Source organism: Rhincodon typus, chromosome 7 (assembly GCF_021869965.1).
Source record: "Rhincodon typus isolate 14 chromosome 7, sRhiTyp1.1, whole genome shotgun sequence".
Classification (NCBI taxonomy): Eukaryota; Metazoa; Chordata; class Chondrichthyes; order Orectolobiformes; family Rhincodontidae; genus Rhincodon; species Rhincodon typus.
In genome coordinates, this window is record NC_063338.1 from 32,223,972 (window position 1) to 32,239,539 (window position 15,568).

Consider the following 15,568-nt stretch of genomic DNA (forward strand, 5'->3'; position numbering starts at 1 on the left):
TCCGGTATGTTTGATGATATGAATACAGGTTTCCGCTCACTCTGTGCGGACAAAGCTTGTTTTCCCCCCCAAATCTTCGGTCATTTTAATGATTAATAAAGGTGTAAAGGCTTTTAAAAAGAAATTTTGAATGATTTACCTGCTAGCTTGAACAAGCTGTCTCCTGACGACTAACCTTAAACTCCAAGAAGCTCTTTAAGATTTTCCTGCACTGTTGGGATTGTCCACAAAACAGAAGCAAAATCTCAGCCAGTAACCAGGCAGATTTGTCCAAAGACAAGGCGCATGCGGCTCCAGAGAGGCGGTGAGAAAACGAAAGTATATGTGAGCGGGGGGAAAGAGGAGCCTGGGTTGTTGTGGCCGACGTTCCCGGGAATAGCGACAGGGAGGCGTAATGTGGCTGTGGAGGCTCGGCAGCGTCCTGGGTGCCTGGCTCTGCACGTCGGTCGCTCTGGTGAACGGAGCGGCGGCAGTGCCCCAAGGTATCGCAGCGCGGCTTAAACTTTCAGTCTAAAGGTGGCGAATCCTGGCCGAACTGCAGCACCCTCACCAGGAGGAGCTGCAAACTTGGGCGGTAGGGGACAGTCCGCAGCCACCCTCGTTGTGGACTGGCGTATTCCCAGGTACACAGGTTTGAGAAGAGCAACGATTTGTCTCCTTCACCACCCTCTCCATATGCAACGTTTATTTCATGGCCGTAGAAATTCATTTTGGCCACGACCGGATGTATTTTGTTATCTCAATGTGCCCGCGCTCAGGCTCGATCTTCAGATAATTATTAAAAAGCCAATTTGCAAATCAAAGAGATAACACAGCAGGTCAAGCAGCATCAGAGGAGTAAGAAAGCTGACGTTTCGGGCCTAGACCCTTCCTCAGAAATCCATCATGTACAAGGCACAAGTCAGCAGCGTGCTGGAATACTCCCCACTTTCTTGGATAGGTGTATCTCCAACAACGTTCAAGAAGCTTGACACCATCCAGAACAAAGCAGCCTATTTGATTGGGTCGACATCCACAAATATCCACTCCTTCTACACCGATGCTCCGTAGCAGCAGTGTGTATGATCTACAAAACGTGTGCATGGTGACAGGGATAGGGTGGCCCATTCTGGCAGATTCCAATGACTTAAGTACAGCGCTTACTCTCCACCCCATCCCCCATATCCCTTGCGTAACTTACATCCTAGATACTGTTCAGTGGCTTAGGAATGGAGTACACCAGTAACGTTTCAATATATCTTAACTTGGGGATGTGGGAGGCAAGTGGGACGCTGAATGAAAATTAGAGCGGAAAGCCGAAAGTAAACCATGTAGCTAATGCACGATGTATTACAATAAGCAAGTGTCAATGGCAAAGGTAAATTAGAGGCATCATTACTTAACAGAAAGATATGGGATATTTCTAGAATGTAGTCGAGGGTCAAAGTAATGGTTTCATTGAGTGGTGTAGAAGAGTATATCAGGAACGGTACTAAGTATAACTGAAAAGTGAAGTGCCACTCACGTGAAAATATAACTGGTTTCCGTGCATGCCAGTGGAAGCAGAAAGCTACAGTGAAAGTTCCACAGTCCCGATGAAAACAAAACTCAGATCAAAGTTCACAGCACAGCATCCCCCTAGCAAGGGAGGCGCACAACTGGGAAATAATGTAAATAGGCCTACAAGGTATAAAATACAAAACAACAATGCGAGGGTCACCGGACGGAAACATTAACTGATTTCTTCACAGATACTGCCAGACCTGCTGAGCTTTTCCAGCAACTTTCGTTTTTGACCACAATGCAATAATTGGGAGATACTGTTAAGTGGCAGTAGTTAGAAATCTGTTAGAGCTTAGAATTTTTAAACTTTAATTATATATTAAATGCAAAGTAAATGATCTGGCCTGCTTCAAATTTAATTAGGGAAAATGTCTTCAGTCATATTATTGTTTAATATTATAGGCATTTTATGTTAGAAGAAAGATAAATATTTTGTCACAGCATTTCAACCTTAAAATTTCAAAAAGGAGTGATAAAATAATGTGAAGTTGTTACTGCACTCTGTTTTTTATTGCAGAAATGGTAAACGAAGATGAAGTATACTATGAAAATGGAGAGAAGGATTTTTGTTATGCATTTTCTCAAAAGCCTAACTTCATGGATTCTTGGTCAACAGTCAAGGTAACATGCAGTATGTGGTTCTCATAAGCCTTGAATTACAAAATAACTGAGTACTTGCCTCATCTTGAGGTAAGGAAAAAGGCATAGCCAATGTTAACATGAATTTAAAAATAATAACAATGTACAAGGGCACAACAGAAAAATAGATCAATTTTAGGAGACAGTGACTGTATTTCTAAAGTGAAATTCTGATGTATTGATCATAGAATCCCTACAGTGTGGAAACAGGCCCTTCGGCCCAACAAGTCCACACTGACCCTCAGAGCATCCCATCTAGACCCATCCCCTATAACCCACCTAATCTACACATCCCTGAACACTATGGGCAATTTAGAATGGCCAATCCACTTAGCCCTCACATCTTTAGACTGGTGGGAGGAAACCGGTGTACCCGGAGGAAACCCACGCAGACATGGGGAGAAGATGCAAACTCCACACAGACAGTCGACCAAGGGTGGAATCGAATCTGGGTCCCTGGCGCTGTGAGGCAGCAGTGCTAATCACTGAACCACCGTGCCACTGGTACTAAGGATCTTTCCCACTTCTCTTCAAGGTAAGAGCAGCAGTTATTTCCCAACCCTAAATGCAGTTACAAAGGTAGTAGGTATCAACCTTTTGAAACAAAATTGAGTTGTTGGCTAGGCCATTTCAAATGGTGGTTAATTGACCACATTGATGTGGGTCTGGCATAACAAATAGGCCAGATCAAAGTAATAAAAGATTTTTTAAAAAACCAATCCCAAAGGGCATTAAAATTCTTTCATGGGATGTGAGTGGTGATAACAAGGCCAGCATTAGTTATACATTCCTAATTTGCCTTGCGAAAGTGGTGGTGAGCTGTCTTCTTGAAGTGCTGCTATCCATCTACACCGGATACATCCTTAGTTCTAGTGTCAACAGCTAGATTGCTGAGAACCAGATGGGATTTACTATCAGTCCAGCTGCTGACACTCATGTCTATTTCAGATGATTTTTATTCAATGGTTAGTGCTGAAATTCTCTGACCAGTGTGGTGAGATTTCAACTCGTATTTCTGAATATATAAATCCAGAATCCAACCCTCTGGGTTATCCATTCAGTACCATAACCATTAAGCCACCATACCCCACTGATAGATAATTATACTGCAGCTCATAATTGTTTTTTATAAGAACTTCTGTTTGCTGCAAAAATTTTCATTTTTTATGTTTTCAAATACTTGTTCAATTACATAATACATAACTTTTTTCTCATTAATGGCTGGTAAAATACTCCGAACTGCAATGACCCATATAAAATCTCCAGTCTCCTTCATTCTTTCAGTGATGATCCTTCACTTTTTTATTACCAATTAATCAAATAGTAGAGTCCTTCACAGTTTGCTTACTCCAAATCTTTCATAATTTGTGGAACTTTAAAAATTAGTCGAGGGGTTTCCCATTCACTGAATGACCTTGAAGAACCTATGTTTTCTGAGCATGACAAATTACAACAATCGCTGGACTGTTTAGTACAAATATTTCATTTATACTATATTATTTCTGAAGGCAATTGCAACACCCAACATATCATTCCTGAGTGTGATTGACTTACAGTTAATCTTGTTACAAGACCTGAATGCTTCAACACCCTTTAAGATGTCCCAACAATCAAAAGAACTTTGATTCAGTGTTTTTGTTTTACTGTTTACAATGGGGAGGCAATGGCCTAGTAGTATTATCATTGGACTGCTAATCTGGAGACCCAGGTAATGTTCTGGGGATCCCGGTTCAAATCCCACCATAGAAGATGGTGGAATTTGAATTCACTAAAAATCTGGAATTAAGAATCTAAGGATGACCATGAATCCACTGCCGATTGACTAATATCCTTTAGGGAAGGAAACTGCCATCCTTACTTGATCTGGCCCACCAGGCCCACAGCAATGTGGTTGACTCTAACTGCCCTCTTGGCAGTTAAGAATGGGCAATAAATGCTGCCCTAGCCAGTGATGCTCTCATCCTGTGAATGAATAAAAAGAAAAAGAAACAAGTGTTTTAGAGCTATAGAATAGTATAGTTATAGAATATGGAATCAAAAAGATCATTTGTGGTTGAAAGATACCTGGATTTTTCAGTCAAATAATGATGAACTTAGCATCTTTTTTATCTTTTCCGATGTGATAACTTATAGCAGCAAATTATTTGAATAACAATGTACTCCAATCACTAAAATACATGTATTTGTGTATAAAAGATTCTGTTTAGGCATCTCCTTGAATTTGAGAGTAACTTGCTTCTACTCCAGTTTGATAGATTTATCAGTCATCTCAGAATCTAATGCCCAAACTGCAGACTCTGTCATGTGCAGGGTAGTTGGTGCTTGAAGGGTCAGGCCTATCTCTTTTTGGAGGTTTGTGTGACTCCTCCAGCAGCTTAACTTCACCTCTGCATGTTCCTGATGAGAACTCTTGATATGTTTGCTACATCTCTATTTTAATTGGTCATGGGCCAGGGTCTTCCATTAGTTGGTAGGTATTTTGGTCTCACAGGAATACTTAAAGGATCTGACGTTTCTACAGAGGATTTTCAGTCAATGAGTGTTTATGATCTGAAATGCAACGGTAAGAGGTTGGTGGAGGCAGGTTCAATCAATACATTCAAGAGGGAATTTAATTATTATTTTTAAAGGATGAATTTGCAAGGTTGCAGGAAGAACAAGGAAGAATTGCATGAGGTGAATTGTTTTAAGTCAGTGAGCCAGCACAGACATAACGGCTTGACTGCACCTCTTATGTTGAAATCGTTCTGTGCAATGACATGTTTAATAATCTCCTGGAAAATTGGCTTAGCCTGACAATTTTTATAACTATGTTAAATAGTCACATTGTTTGTAAACTAATGCTCATCAAATGTAGCAACATTTCTTTTTAGTCTTTTGTTTGTTACCTACTTATTTCACATATATTAACTACAAATATTGGTGAAATAGCACCAAATCCATACAAATAAGTACACTTAAAAATACACTTTAGAGTTGTTGATTGTGCCGCGTTATGAGCTGTATCAGTTACACATTACTAACAAATGTAGATAGTAGCAAAATGCAGGTTTGATAGGGGTGACAAAACCCTTGAACCATTTAATTTGTTTATAAATCAGAAGAGAAAAGTATCACAACAAGACCTATTTGTTGCCATAGTTGACCGCAGTTGAACTCTTTAAAGTTCTGACAATACATTATGTTGCAGTGTATGAAAATTCCTAATTTAGATATGCAAGTGTATTCCTGTGAATACAGCAAAATGATTAAGCAATGCTGTATTTGTGAGCTTAATTCTGTTAACGAATGTGAAACAAGTGAAGAGGGTCATCAGGAGAGTGCATACATCCATCACACTATGTATCTCAATGTTACACTATCATAATGTGCATACACTTATAGCCTGTCTTTGGAGCTATAAAACATCCCAATAGAATTTACAATCAGGTGTTCTTCAATGCACCAGATATTATTATAAATTATGGCAGTGATTGAGTCTCTATGGACTATGGCCATCCTACAACCAACAAACTACTCTGAAATAAAACAAAATGTGGATGCTGGTGATCTGAAACAAAGAGAGAAACTGCTGGAGAATCTCAGCAGGTCTGGCAGCATCTGTTGAAAGAAAAACGAATTAATGTTTTAAGTTCAGTGACCCTTTGTCAGAACTGCCAACCTCCCTGATTCCCATTGACTCCAGTTTGGCTAAGGCTGTTTGATGCCACACTCGGTCAAATGCAGCCTTAATGTCAAGGGCAATTACTCTCATCTCTGGAATTCAGCTTGTTTGTCGATATTTGATCCAAGACTATAATGAGGTAAGGACCTGAGAGGCCCTGGCAGAACAGTCAACACGTTATTACTAAGCAAGTGCTGCTTGATAACACTGTTCCATCACTTTATTGGTGATTGAAGTAGACTTATGGGGTGGATTTGTCCTGCTTTTTCTGTATAGGACATATCTGGGCAGTTTCTACATTGTAAGTAGATGTTTTATGGTCATTGGTGTAGCTTCCTGGAACAGTTTGGCTAGGGACATTGCAAGTTCTGGAACACAAGTCTTCAGTACTATTGCTGGAATGTTGTCAGGGCCCGCAGCCTTTGCAGTATGCAATGCCTCCAACCGTTTCTTGATATGATTTGGAATGAATCAAATTGACTGAAGATTGGCATCTGAGATGCTGGGACCATTGGAGGGGACCGGCCTAGATCATCCACTGGGCACTTCTAGCTGAAGATTCTTGCGAATGCTTCAGCTTTATCTTTGTATAGTGTGCAAGAACAGTAAATAATTAGGAGAACTAATATAATATAATTTATCTGAAGAGGAATTGAATTCAAAACTATGGAGGTTATGCATGTGTTATACAGGACACTAGTGAGACCATATCTAGAGTACTGTGCACAGAACTGGTCACCTCATTTAAGGAACAATGTAAATGCATCCGAGGCAGTTCTCAGAAGGTTTACTAGACTCATACCTGGAATAGACAGATTATCAATCTTATGAGGAAAGTTAGACAGGCTAGGCTTGTATCCACTGGAGTTTAGAAGAGTAAGAGATGACTTGATTGAAACATATAAATTCCTGAACAGTCCTGATAGTGTAGATGTGGAGAGGATGTTTCCTCTTGTGATATAATCTCGAAATTGCAATCATTGTTTAAAAATCAGGGTTTGTCTCTTTAAAACAGAAATGAGGCAAAAATGTTTTCTCAGAGTGTCATGAGTCTTTGGAACTCTCTCCTTGAAAAGGCCATGGAAACAGAATTCTTAAAAATATTTAAGGCAGAGGTAGATGGCTTCTTATTAAGCAAGAGGTTGAAATATTATCAGGGTGAGCAGGTACGTGGATTTGAGATTACAATTAGATCAGGAATGATCTTATCAATTGACAGAACAGATTTGAGGGGCTGAATGGTTTACTGCTGTTCTTAGTTTGTATGTTTGTATGTAATCAATGAAAACTGAAATCAAGGCCGGAAGTAGCTAATTGCTGGGTTTTTTGTTTGCGTATCTTGGAAAACACAACGTACCCTTTATTTGATTATTTTAATTCTGCATTGTGTTACAACTACTACTTTAGATTTGGAGAGTTTGTTCTGCCTATTGGTGAAGTTTCAACAAAAGCATGATCTAATCTTAAAGCTAATATTTTTTCTTCATAGGTGAATGTAAAGAGTTCCGACTTAATGGAGCTTACCTACCCTTCAGAAGAAAGTTATTTTCATGAACCAGACACACTGAAAGACTACATTAAACATTATTACTATCAAGTTATATCATCTTCAAATTCACCAGCTACTGAATTCATCATAAATATTGAATGCTGTGATCGTAAAACCTGTTTCAAAGTAAAGCCAAAGTTGCCTGATACAATATACACCGTTACAGTAAAAAGGCAGCGTAAGTTTTAATGTTATTTGCTACTTTATCATTCTATTTTTGATTTTGCTATGTATGACTTCCATAACAGAATTTTGATTGAAGCTATATCCATGATTTAAGATTAGTTTATCATTTTTGCTGTTTTGTTGAGTTTGATTGTGGCTACGATTATGAACATTTTTACTATTAACTCTACTTTCGTCGCTACTCCAGTGAGAGTTCCTTGTCTCCATGCTACTTGTATCAATTATGAAAATAAGTGAATTGGAAAAGGTAATTCCCCATACAAGGCACAATTGTGCATACATTTTCCAATATTTTTAAATCACCCCCACCCTCCCCACAATACTGTGATGGCCCTTATAATTAAACATACAGAAATAAAGAGAAAGAATGAGTGGTATTACTTGAGGTACCAGTGCCCATATTGTGCAAAATAGAGCAAAGACTAGTTATGTTTGTATAGTGCTTTTAATGAAGTAAAGCATTCCAAGATGCTCTAAACGAGTGTTCTGTGACAAAATATGACATTCAGCCACATGAGACATTAGGTCAGTTGATTACATCTTGGTCAGTCTTTCAATTCTGGTTGGAAATAGGAGCAATGCCAGAGGGCTGAAGGGGTGCTGATGTTCTGCCATTATTATAAATAGTGGAGACAGCAAAACTCAGGGAACATAGGGCGAATCAGCCTAGTATCAATTGTGGGAAATTTATTTGAAAAAATTATCTGGACAGAATTAACTTCTGTTTGGACAAGTGAGGCTTAATCAAGGTGAGCCAGCATGGACTTATTAAAGGTAAATTATGCTTGACAAAATTGATTGAATTATTTAAATTATTTGTGCTGACTGATCAAGATCATATACTAGATAGATGGACTTTTGAAAGATATTTGACAAAGTGCCACACAAGATGCTCACTAAGAGGAATAGAAGCCTTTGGGATGAAGTTCAAGAATTCACATAAATACAGAATTGGCTGAGTGACAAAAAGAAAACAGTGGTGAGGGATGAAAATTTTTGACGCTGAGAAATGTTTTGTAGTCATGTTCTCTAAGGGTCAGTTTTGGTTATATTACAATTTTCAACTTACATGAACAAACTAGACCTGGATGCAGGGTGCAGCATTATAAAGTTTGCAGATGATATAAAACTTCATAAAGTAGATGATCGTGAAGGGTTTAGTTATATGAAGATAGTTAATTGAAGATAGGTTAGCAGATGATGTTCAATAAGGAGTATTGTGAAGTGATGCACCTGGGGAGGAATGAATATGGAAAAATAATGTACTAGAAATAGCATAATAGTGAAAGTGTGGATGAGCAGAGACACCTGGCATTTGCAAATCTTTAAAGATAGAAAGGTGATTTCATAAGGTGTTTTTAATGTGTTAGTTACTTGGGTTTACGAACAGAGAAATATAAAATAAAACAAGGTCATGGTAAACTTTATATATAAATCATTGTTTGGGCCTTGACTACAATGTTATGGACCATTTACCCTTCAAGAAATATGTAATCGCCTCAGAAAGGCTTAGAGGATGTTTATCAGAATCATTTTAAGGATAAGGAACAATCGGTATAAGAAGAAATGGGAAGAATTGGCTAACAAGTGACCTAATGAAGTTGTCAAGATGAAAAGGTGTTTTCATAAGAAATTTGGAGGATAAACGTTCCCTCATGAATGGGCATTAATTCGAAGTTATGGATTCAAAATGCTTGGGTAAAGATCTAGGGAGAAATGAAGAGGATATTTTTTCACTCTTATCAGTATCTGGATCAGTCCATGTGAGCCGATTTCAAAAATAATTTTAGAAATGATTTAGACAGATACTTTGGAAAACGCAGGATTGCAGAAAAGAGGGGATATGGGGCTAAGCATATGTGCTCTTTCCAACTTCTCATTCTCTTCTTTGATCTTCTCCTGGTACACCTCCACCAAATATTTTCAAAAGTATTTGCATCTTTCCTGAGGTGTAAATTGCCCACAACATACTAAGCAATGATGGATAAAATCCCTGGCTTGATTTTGCTTTTACTTTATACTCCTTTATAAGCCCAAGTCACTAATATTCATTTCAAAGCCACTCTTAGCAACTCAGCATAGATATGAGAGGCCAAATAGTCTCCTGTGCTCTCAGTTCATATGACTATGCGCACAGTGTGGTTAAAACAAACTGCAAATTCACACTGAGAATATCTGTGAATTAATAAACACATCTGTGAGAATTTTAGGAACTGTGAGGAAATATATTTTTAAACAGGCAAACTTACTGAATAGCACCAATGTTGGATTTAAACCATGACTACACACCAACCGGTATACCATGTGGAAGAAAAAGAGAATACAAGTAACACTCAGTAGGTTGGGCCAAATCTGTGAGGAATGAAACAACTGGTGAAAGGTCATTGATTTAAAATATTACTTTCATTTTCTCTTTGGAGAAGCTATCTGACCTGCTGTTGTTCCAGTGCTTTCCAGGCTTTTGTTTTCAGATTTTTAGCCCCTACAGTTTTGTGTTTTGGCACAATCTGTGGACTGGCTCAAAAAAGATAAATTGGGCTAGGTTTTAGGGCTCCCTGCCAGTGTGTTGCAAGGCAGCTGCCTCTAAAATGCAGCGTTTGACCTTCCTACCAGTTTCCCATCGACCTGAACATGTCTCCCATTTTACAGAGGTTGGGGTGACATCAGCAGTCATTAAGCCCAGTTGTTGTCCATTTGTGTTCTTCATTGTGCTATTTTGCCTACAACTGGCAAAGTATTCCCTAGGTCAGTAGCCCAGCATCTTTTATTGTATGGACTAAAGCCAGCCATGGCGGGGATTCATGTGGACAGCAACCTTTTTGGGGTCCCCTCTGGCAATCAGAGACATCTCCACAGCCTTGTCACCTCAATGGTCTTGTTCCCTTTTAATCGTCCCTCTGTGCCTCTGCAACCAATTCCAGCCACCCCTCATTGGGGTCTGCCAGTGGGGCCCACCAGGACCCTAGAATTTGCCTTTAAGTCACGCTGAATAACATCTGCTTCATGAGTAGCCCAGTTTCCACAAAAGCAGCCCACACCACTCAAACCTGACACTGCTGGGGCAACAGAGCAGCCAGCCAATCAGATTGAACAGCAGGTCTCTAACACAGGACTTCCCTGAAGGATGTGGAAATTCTTTTATTTCAATTTCAAAACTATACTTTATTCATAAAAATATCTTTGTATACATAGTCACCAAAGCAGTTTGGTTCTGTGCAATGGCATATGAAGAAACAAACAAACATTGGAGTTTGACTGTATCCAAACAAACAAATCAAAGGCATTTCTTACTTGTTCTGGATTATATTTACATATATTTGAGGCATCGGGAGGATCCGATAACTGAATGGATTCCCATTGAACTTTGGCAGAAAGACCTTACAGTGGTTTTTCCTCACTGCACCTTGGCGGCTACTGCCCCAAGCTTTAGTGCATCCCTTGGCATGTAGTCCTGGACCTTGGAATGTGCCCGTCTGCAACACACCAAAGAGTGTCTTTCACCAAATTGATGATTTTCTAGGCGCAGTTGATGTTTGTCTGGGTGTGCGTCCCAGGAACAGCCTGTCGAGCATAGAGTCCTGCATCACCTCTGCAAGAACCATTGCATCTCTTTCCAGACTTCCTTTGCAAAGGCACATTCCAGAAGAAAATGTGTGACATGCTGTACACCCCACCCCCGCCTTCACTGCGACCATTTCAAGGGCAGTGTGTGCTGTCACAGAGAGCCTAGACATACATGAAGGATCTCACTGGTAATGCTGTTCTCACCACCAGCCATATGATGTTTTGATGCTTGTCAGAAAGTTCTGGTGTTAAGGCATTCTGCCAAATGACTTTGACAGTCTGATCCCAACAGGATCCACTCTCTCCTTTTCCCGCAGGGTCTCACAGATACTGTGTGCTGACTGCTTCTTGATGGACTTGTGGTCAAAGGTGTTTCTCTTTACAAGTTTCTCCATGAAGAACAGGTGATAAGGAATGGTCCAACTATTTGGAACGTTCCATGGGGCAATGATGCTAGTCCCATCCTTCGCAACACTGGGGACAGGTAGAACCTTAGTACGTGGTGTCACTTAGTGTTTGCGTACAGAGAGTCTACTCACAGCATGATGCAGCCACACACAAAGATGGCCATCAGGATAAGGGAGTTCTGAGGAAGGGTCAGTGGACTCGAAACGTTAACTCTGATTTTATCTTCACAGATGCTGCCAGACCTACTGAGCTTTCCAGCAATTTCTGATATTGCAGGATAAGGGCAACATTGGGTACATACATTGCATCCCCCACACCACCCCCCCCCCCCCCCCCCCCCCCCCCCCCCCCACCGACTTATCTCAACCTGTGTACATGGTGTTCCTGCATATCCAGTCCATCTTACACCTCCAGATGAAGTGAAAGATGACACGGGTGACTGCAGTGGTGCAGGTTCTGGGAATGGGTCAGACCTGCGCCACGTACAACAACAGATAGAGTGCCTCATGCCTGATGACCAGGTTTTTACCCAAATAGAGTGGGAGCAATACACCCAAAAGCCCAATTTCTGTCTCACCTTGGCTCCTCCCAAGATTTTGCACACACCCCAGCCTCATTGACCCATGTTCCCAGCAGCTTCAGGTAATCTGTCCTGATTGTGAATGAGTTAGATGATCGGTTGGCCCAGTTCCCAAAGAACATGGCCTCACTCTTGCATCGATTTACCTTGGCTCCCAAGGCCCATTCAAACTGGTTGCAGATGCTCAAGAGTCTGCAAAACCAAGCAAAATATGGTGACATCATCCATGTACTGGGAAGCTTTGACCTGCTGGCCTCCGCTGCCTGGAATAGTCACCCCTCTCAGGCTCACACCTTTCCTGTTGGATCCAGCCAAATGTTCTATACAAGACACAAACAAGGCAGGAGAGAGAGAAGGGGGTGGGCATCCTGACCCTTGCACAGTTATCGCTGCTCCCAGTGTAAAATGACTCCAGGACAGCCAGCTTTTCAGTGGGTAAGCTCATGGAGAATCTGGAATACAGCAACCTGTAAAATCTAGTTCATTGGTTTCCTTTCAATTCTTTCCATTTATATTTTGGTGTGCATTGTACAAATAACAGCACTGGGCTCCTGCTTCAGTTGCAGAGTATGTCCCTGTATTTGGCTGACTCGTCAATCCCCACACAGCTATTTCAATTTTTTTCTCATACTCTTCTGTGAAGAATTCAGGCATTCCTCTTCAGGAACAACAGCACAATGCAGCTTTAAAGAAAAGAAAACTATATCCCCACAATAAAAGGGTGTTGGAGGCAAATGCACTGATGTTTGGATAATCAACTGTGAAAACCCAAGCAATTTAAATTTGATGTAACCTGTATCTCTTGCAGAATTCGAACCAAAGCTGATTTTTCAGTTTGTGGCTGGAATAATCCTGTTCGTTTATGCAAAATCCATTAGCAGGTACTTGCATCTAATCTTCTTGTAATACAAAAGTGTCCACAGTTCAGTGGATTCATTACCTTTAGTTACCCTAATGCAAGTGCTATCCTTATTTTCAACCAGCTAACACTAAACCAAAAATGATTGATTTCCAATGTTCATAGTCATTTCGTAAATCATAAAAGAAATTGAAACAATAATTGGGAAGAAAGATATATTTTGAAGAATTAAATTTGCTACATTGCACACTTCCTGTATAAATATTAAATGATGTGCATTTCCATGACTGAAAATATTTAGTTACCTTGCGTTCTGAAATATTGAAGTAAATGCTTATGTGGTAAGGTGGGGCTAAAGAAAAGAGTTTCCTGTGACACATACTTTTGATTAAGGTGCTCAGACATGTTATGACACACTTCTGAAGCAGGTGGGACCTCAGGCCTAGAGATAGGGGCACTGGCACTTTACCACAAGAGCCCGAGTTTCCTGTAACATGAGTTGTTTTACAAATTGTTGAAACCGTATATCATTATTTTTAATTGATCTCTCTTTCGTCTTGCAGGAATGAATTATTTAATTATTGTGCAGGATTTACTCTGGGAATCTTTGCACCATTAGTCCTCCTTCTCCACATCTGTAAAAGAATAATTCGAGTAAGAAACTCTTAACCTCATAACATCTGCCTAATCTGTTTTCCTTTCACATACCCAGTTTTCTCAGCAGCACAGATGATCTCGTCCATATAAACATATGAAATAGAAGCAGGAGTGGAACATTTGTGCCGTCAAGCCTATGCAGCCATTCAGTAAGATCATGGCTAATCTGTTTGTGTTTTGAATTCCATCTTCCAATCTACCTCCAACAGCCATTGGTTTACCTGCCTAATAAGCCTGCTGTGTTCATCCAGCTCTACACCTTGTTATCTAAGAATTTAGCCATTTTTGTTTTAAAAATATTCAAAGACCCCCGTCTCACCACCTTCTGAGGCAGAGTTCTAAAGTTGCACACAATGATTTGAGTGAAAAAATTCTTTTCATTTTTGCCTAAAAGAGCAACCTCTAATTTTAAAACAGTGCCCCCTAGTTTTGAACTGACTCAGAAGAGGAAGCATCCTTTCCTTATCCACCTTGCCAAGGCTGTTCAGGATCTTCTGTGCTTCAATTAAGTCGCCCTTCACTCTTCTAAACTCCAGTGTAAACGGATGCAGCCTGTCTAACGTCTCATCAGTAGTCAACCCATTCATTCCAGGTATCAATCCGGTAAGCCTCCTAACTGCATCCAATGCATTTCCATTCCTTTCGTTAATAAAGAGACCAAAGCTCCACACAGTATTCAACATGCAGTCTCACCAATGCCCTATTTAACTGTAGAATAACATCCTTACTTTAATGTTCAATTCCTCTTGTAACAAAGGTTAGCATCTCATTACACTTTTTGATTACTCGCTGTACCTGCATTGTAACTTTTGTGATTTGCACTAGAACACCTCGTTACCTCCACATCATGGGATTCTGCAACTACTCTTCCTTTAAATAATACTCTGCTTTTGTGTTCTTATCGTTAAAGTGAAAACTTGACATTTTCCCACATTATAGTTCATCTGCTGGATTTTTGGCCACCCGCTCAACCTAGCTATATCTGACTGTAACTTCCTTACATCTTCGCAGTGTACTTTCCTATCAATCTCCGGTGTTGTCTGCAAATAGAGGGATCGAGTTCAAGAGCCGTGAAGTTATGCTCCAGCTATATAAAAGCCTGGTTCAGCCACATCTGGAGTATTGTGTCCAGTTCTGGTCGCCTCATTACAGGAAAGATGTGGAGGCGTTCGAAAAGGTGCAGAGGAGATTTACCAGGATGTTGCCTGGAACGGAGGGAAGGTCTTACGAGAAAAGGTTGAGAGAGCTAGGGTTTTTCTCTTTAGAACGGCGAAGGATGAGAGATGATAGAAGTGTACAAAATGATCAGAGGTACAGATAGAATAGACAACCAGGGACTTTTTCCTAGGGTGGAGGTAGCTATTACGAGGGGACATAGTTTTAAAGTGAGTGGAGGTAGATATAGGGGAGACGTCAGAGGTAGGTTCTTTACTCGGAGAGTGGTCGGGGCGTGGAATGCATCCCCGGAGAGGGTAGTGGCCTCAGCCTCATTGGGCCATTTAAGCGGCTATTAGATAGGCATATGGATGATAGTATAAGGTAGGGGTGGAAGTTAGATAGACCTTAGGTTTTGGGTGAAAGTTCGGCACAACATCGTGGGCCGAAGGGCCTGTGCTGTACTGTTCTATGTTCTACATAAATTTTAGCTACCATGCCTTCACTCCACTCATCTAAATCCTTCATGTAAATCATAAAAGCACAAGGCCCCAGCTCAGACCTCTAACTTTCTGTTTCTTTTCCAGCCAGCCAATTTTCCATCTGTGCTAATATGTGCCCCCATGCCATGACCTTTTGTTTTCTACAATAACCTTTGATGTAGCACCTTATCAAAAGCCACTGGATTATGTATATTATAAGTATAGTAGAGTATACTTGTATAGTACCTCTACATGCTCCCTTTATCCATGGTGTGTACTACTC

General features: G+C 40.3%; 1 protein-coding gene across 1 annotated transcript in view; it reads left to right on the top strand.

Moving 5' to 3' along the window:
• The first annotated feature begins 366 nt into the window (after window positions 1-366).
• The window catches only part of nemp2 (nuclear envelope integral membrane protein 2), a 31,011-nt gene continuing 15,809 nt past the window's right edge, over window positions 367-15,568 (top strand). The window contains exons 1-5 of the mRNA XM_020523551.2: window positions 367-482; window positions 2,060-2,163; window positions 7,335-7,572; window positions 12,941-13,013; window positions 13,555-13,645. Of these exons, the coding sequence (XP_020379140.1) occupies window positions 395-482; window positions 2,060-2,163; window positions 7,335-7,572; window positions 12,941-13,013; window positions 13,555-13,645 (594 nt within the window). The 5' untranslated portion in view covers window positions 367-394. The remainder of the gene's footprint in view (window positions 483-2,059; window positions 2,164-7,334; window positions 7,573-12,940; window positions 13,014-13,554; window positions 13,646-15,568) is intronic.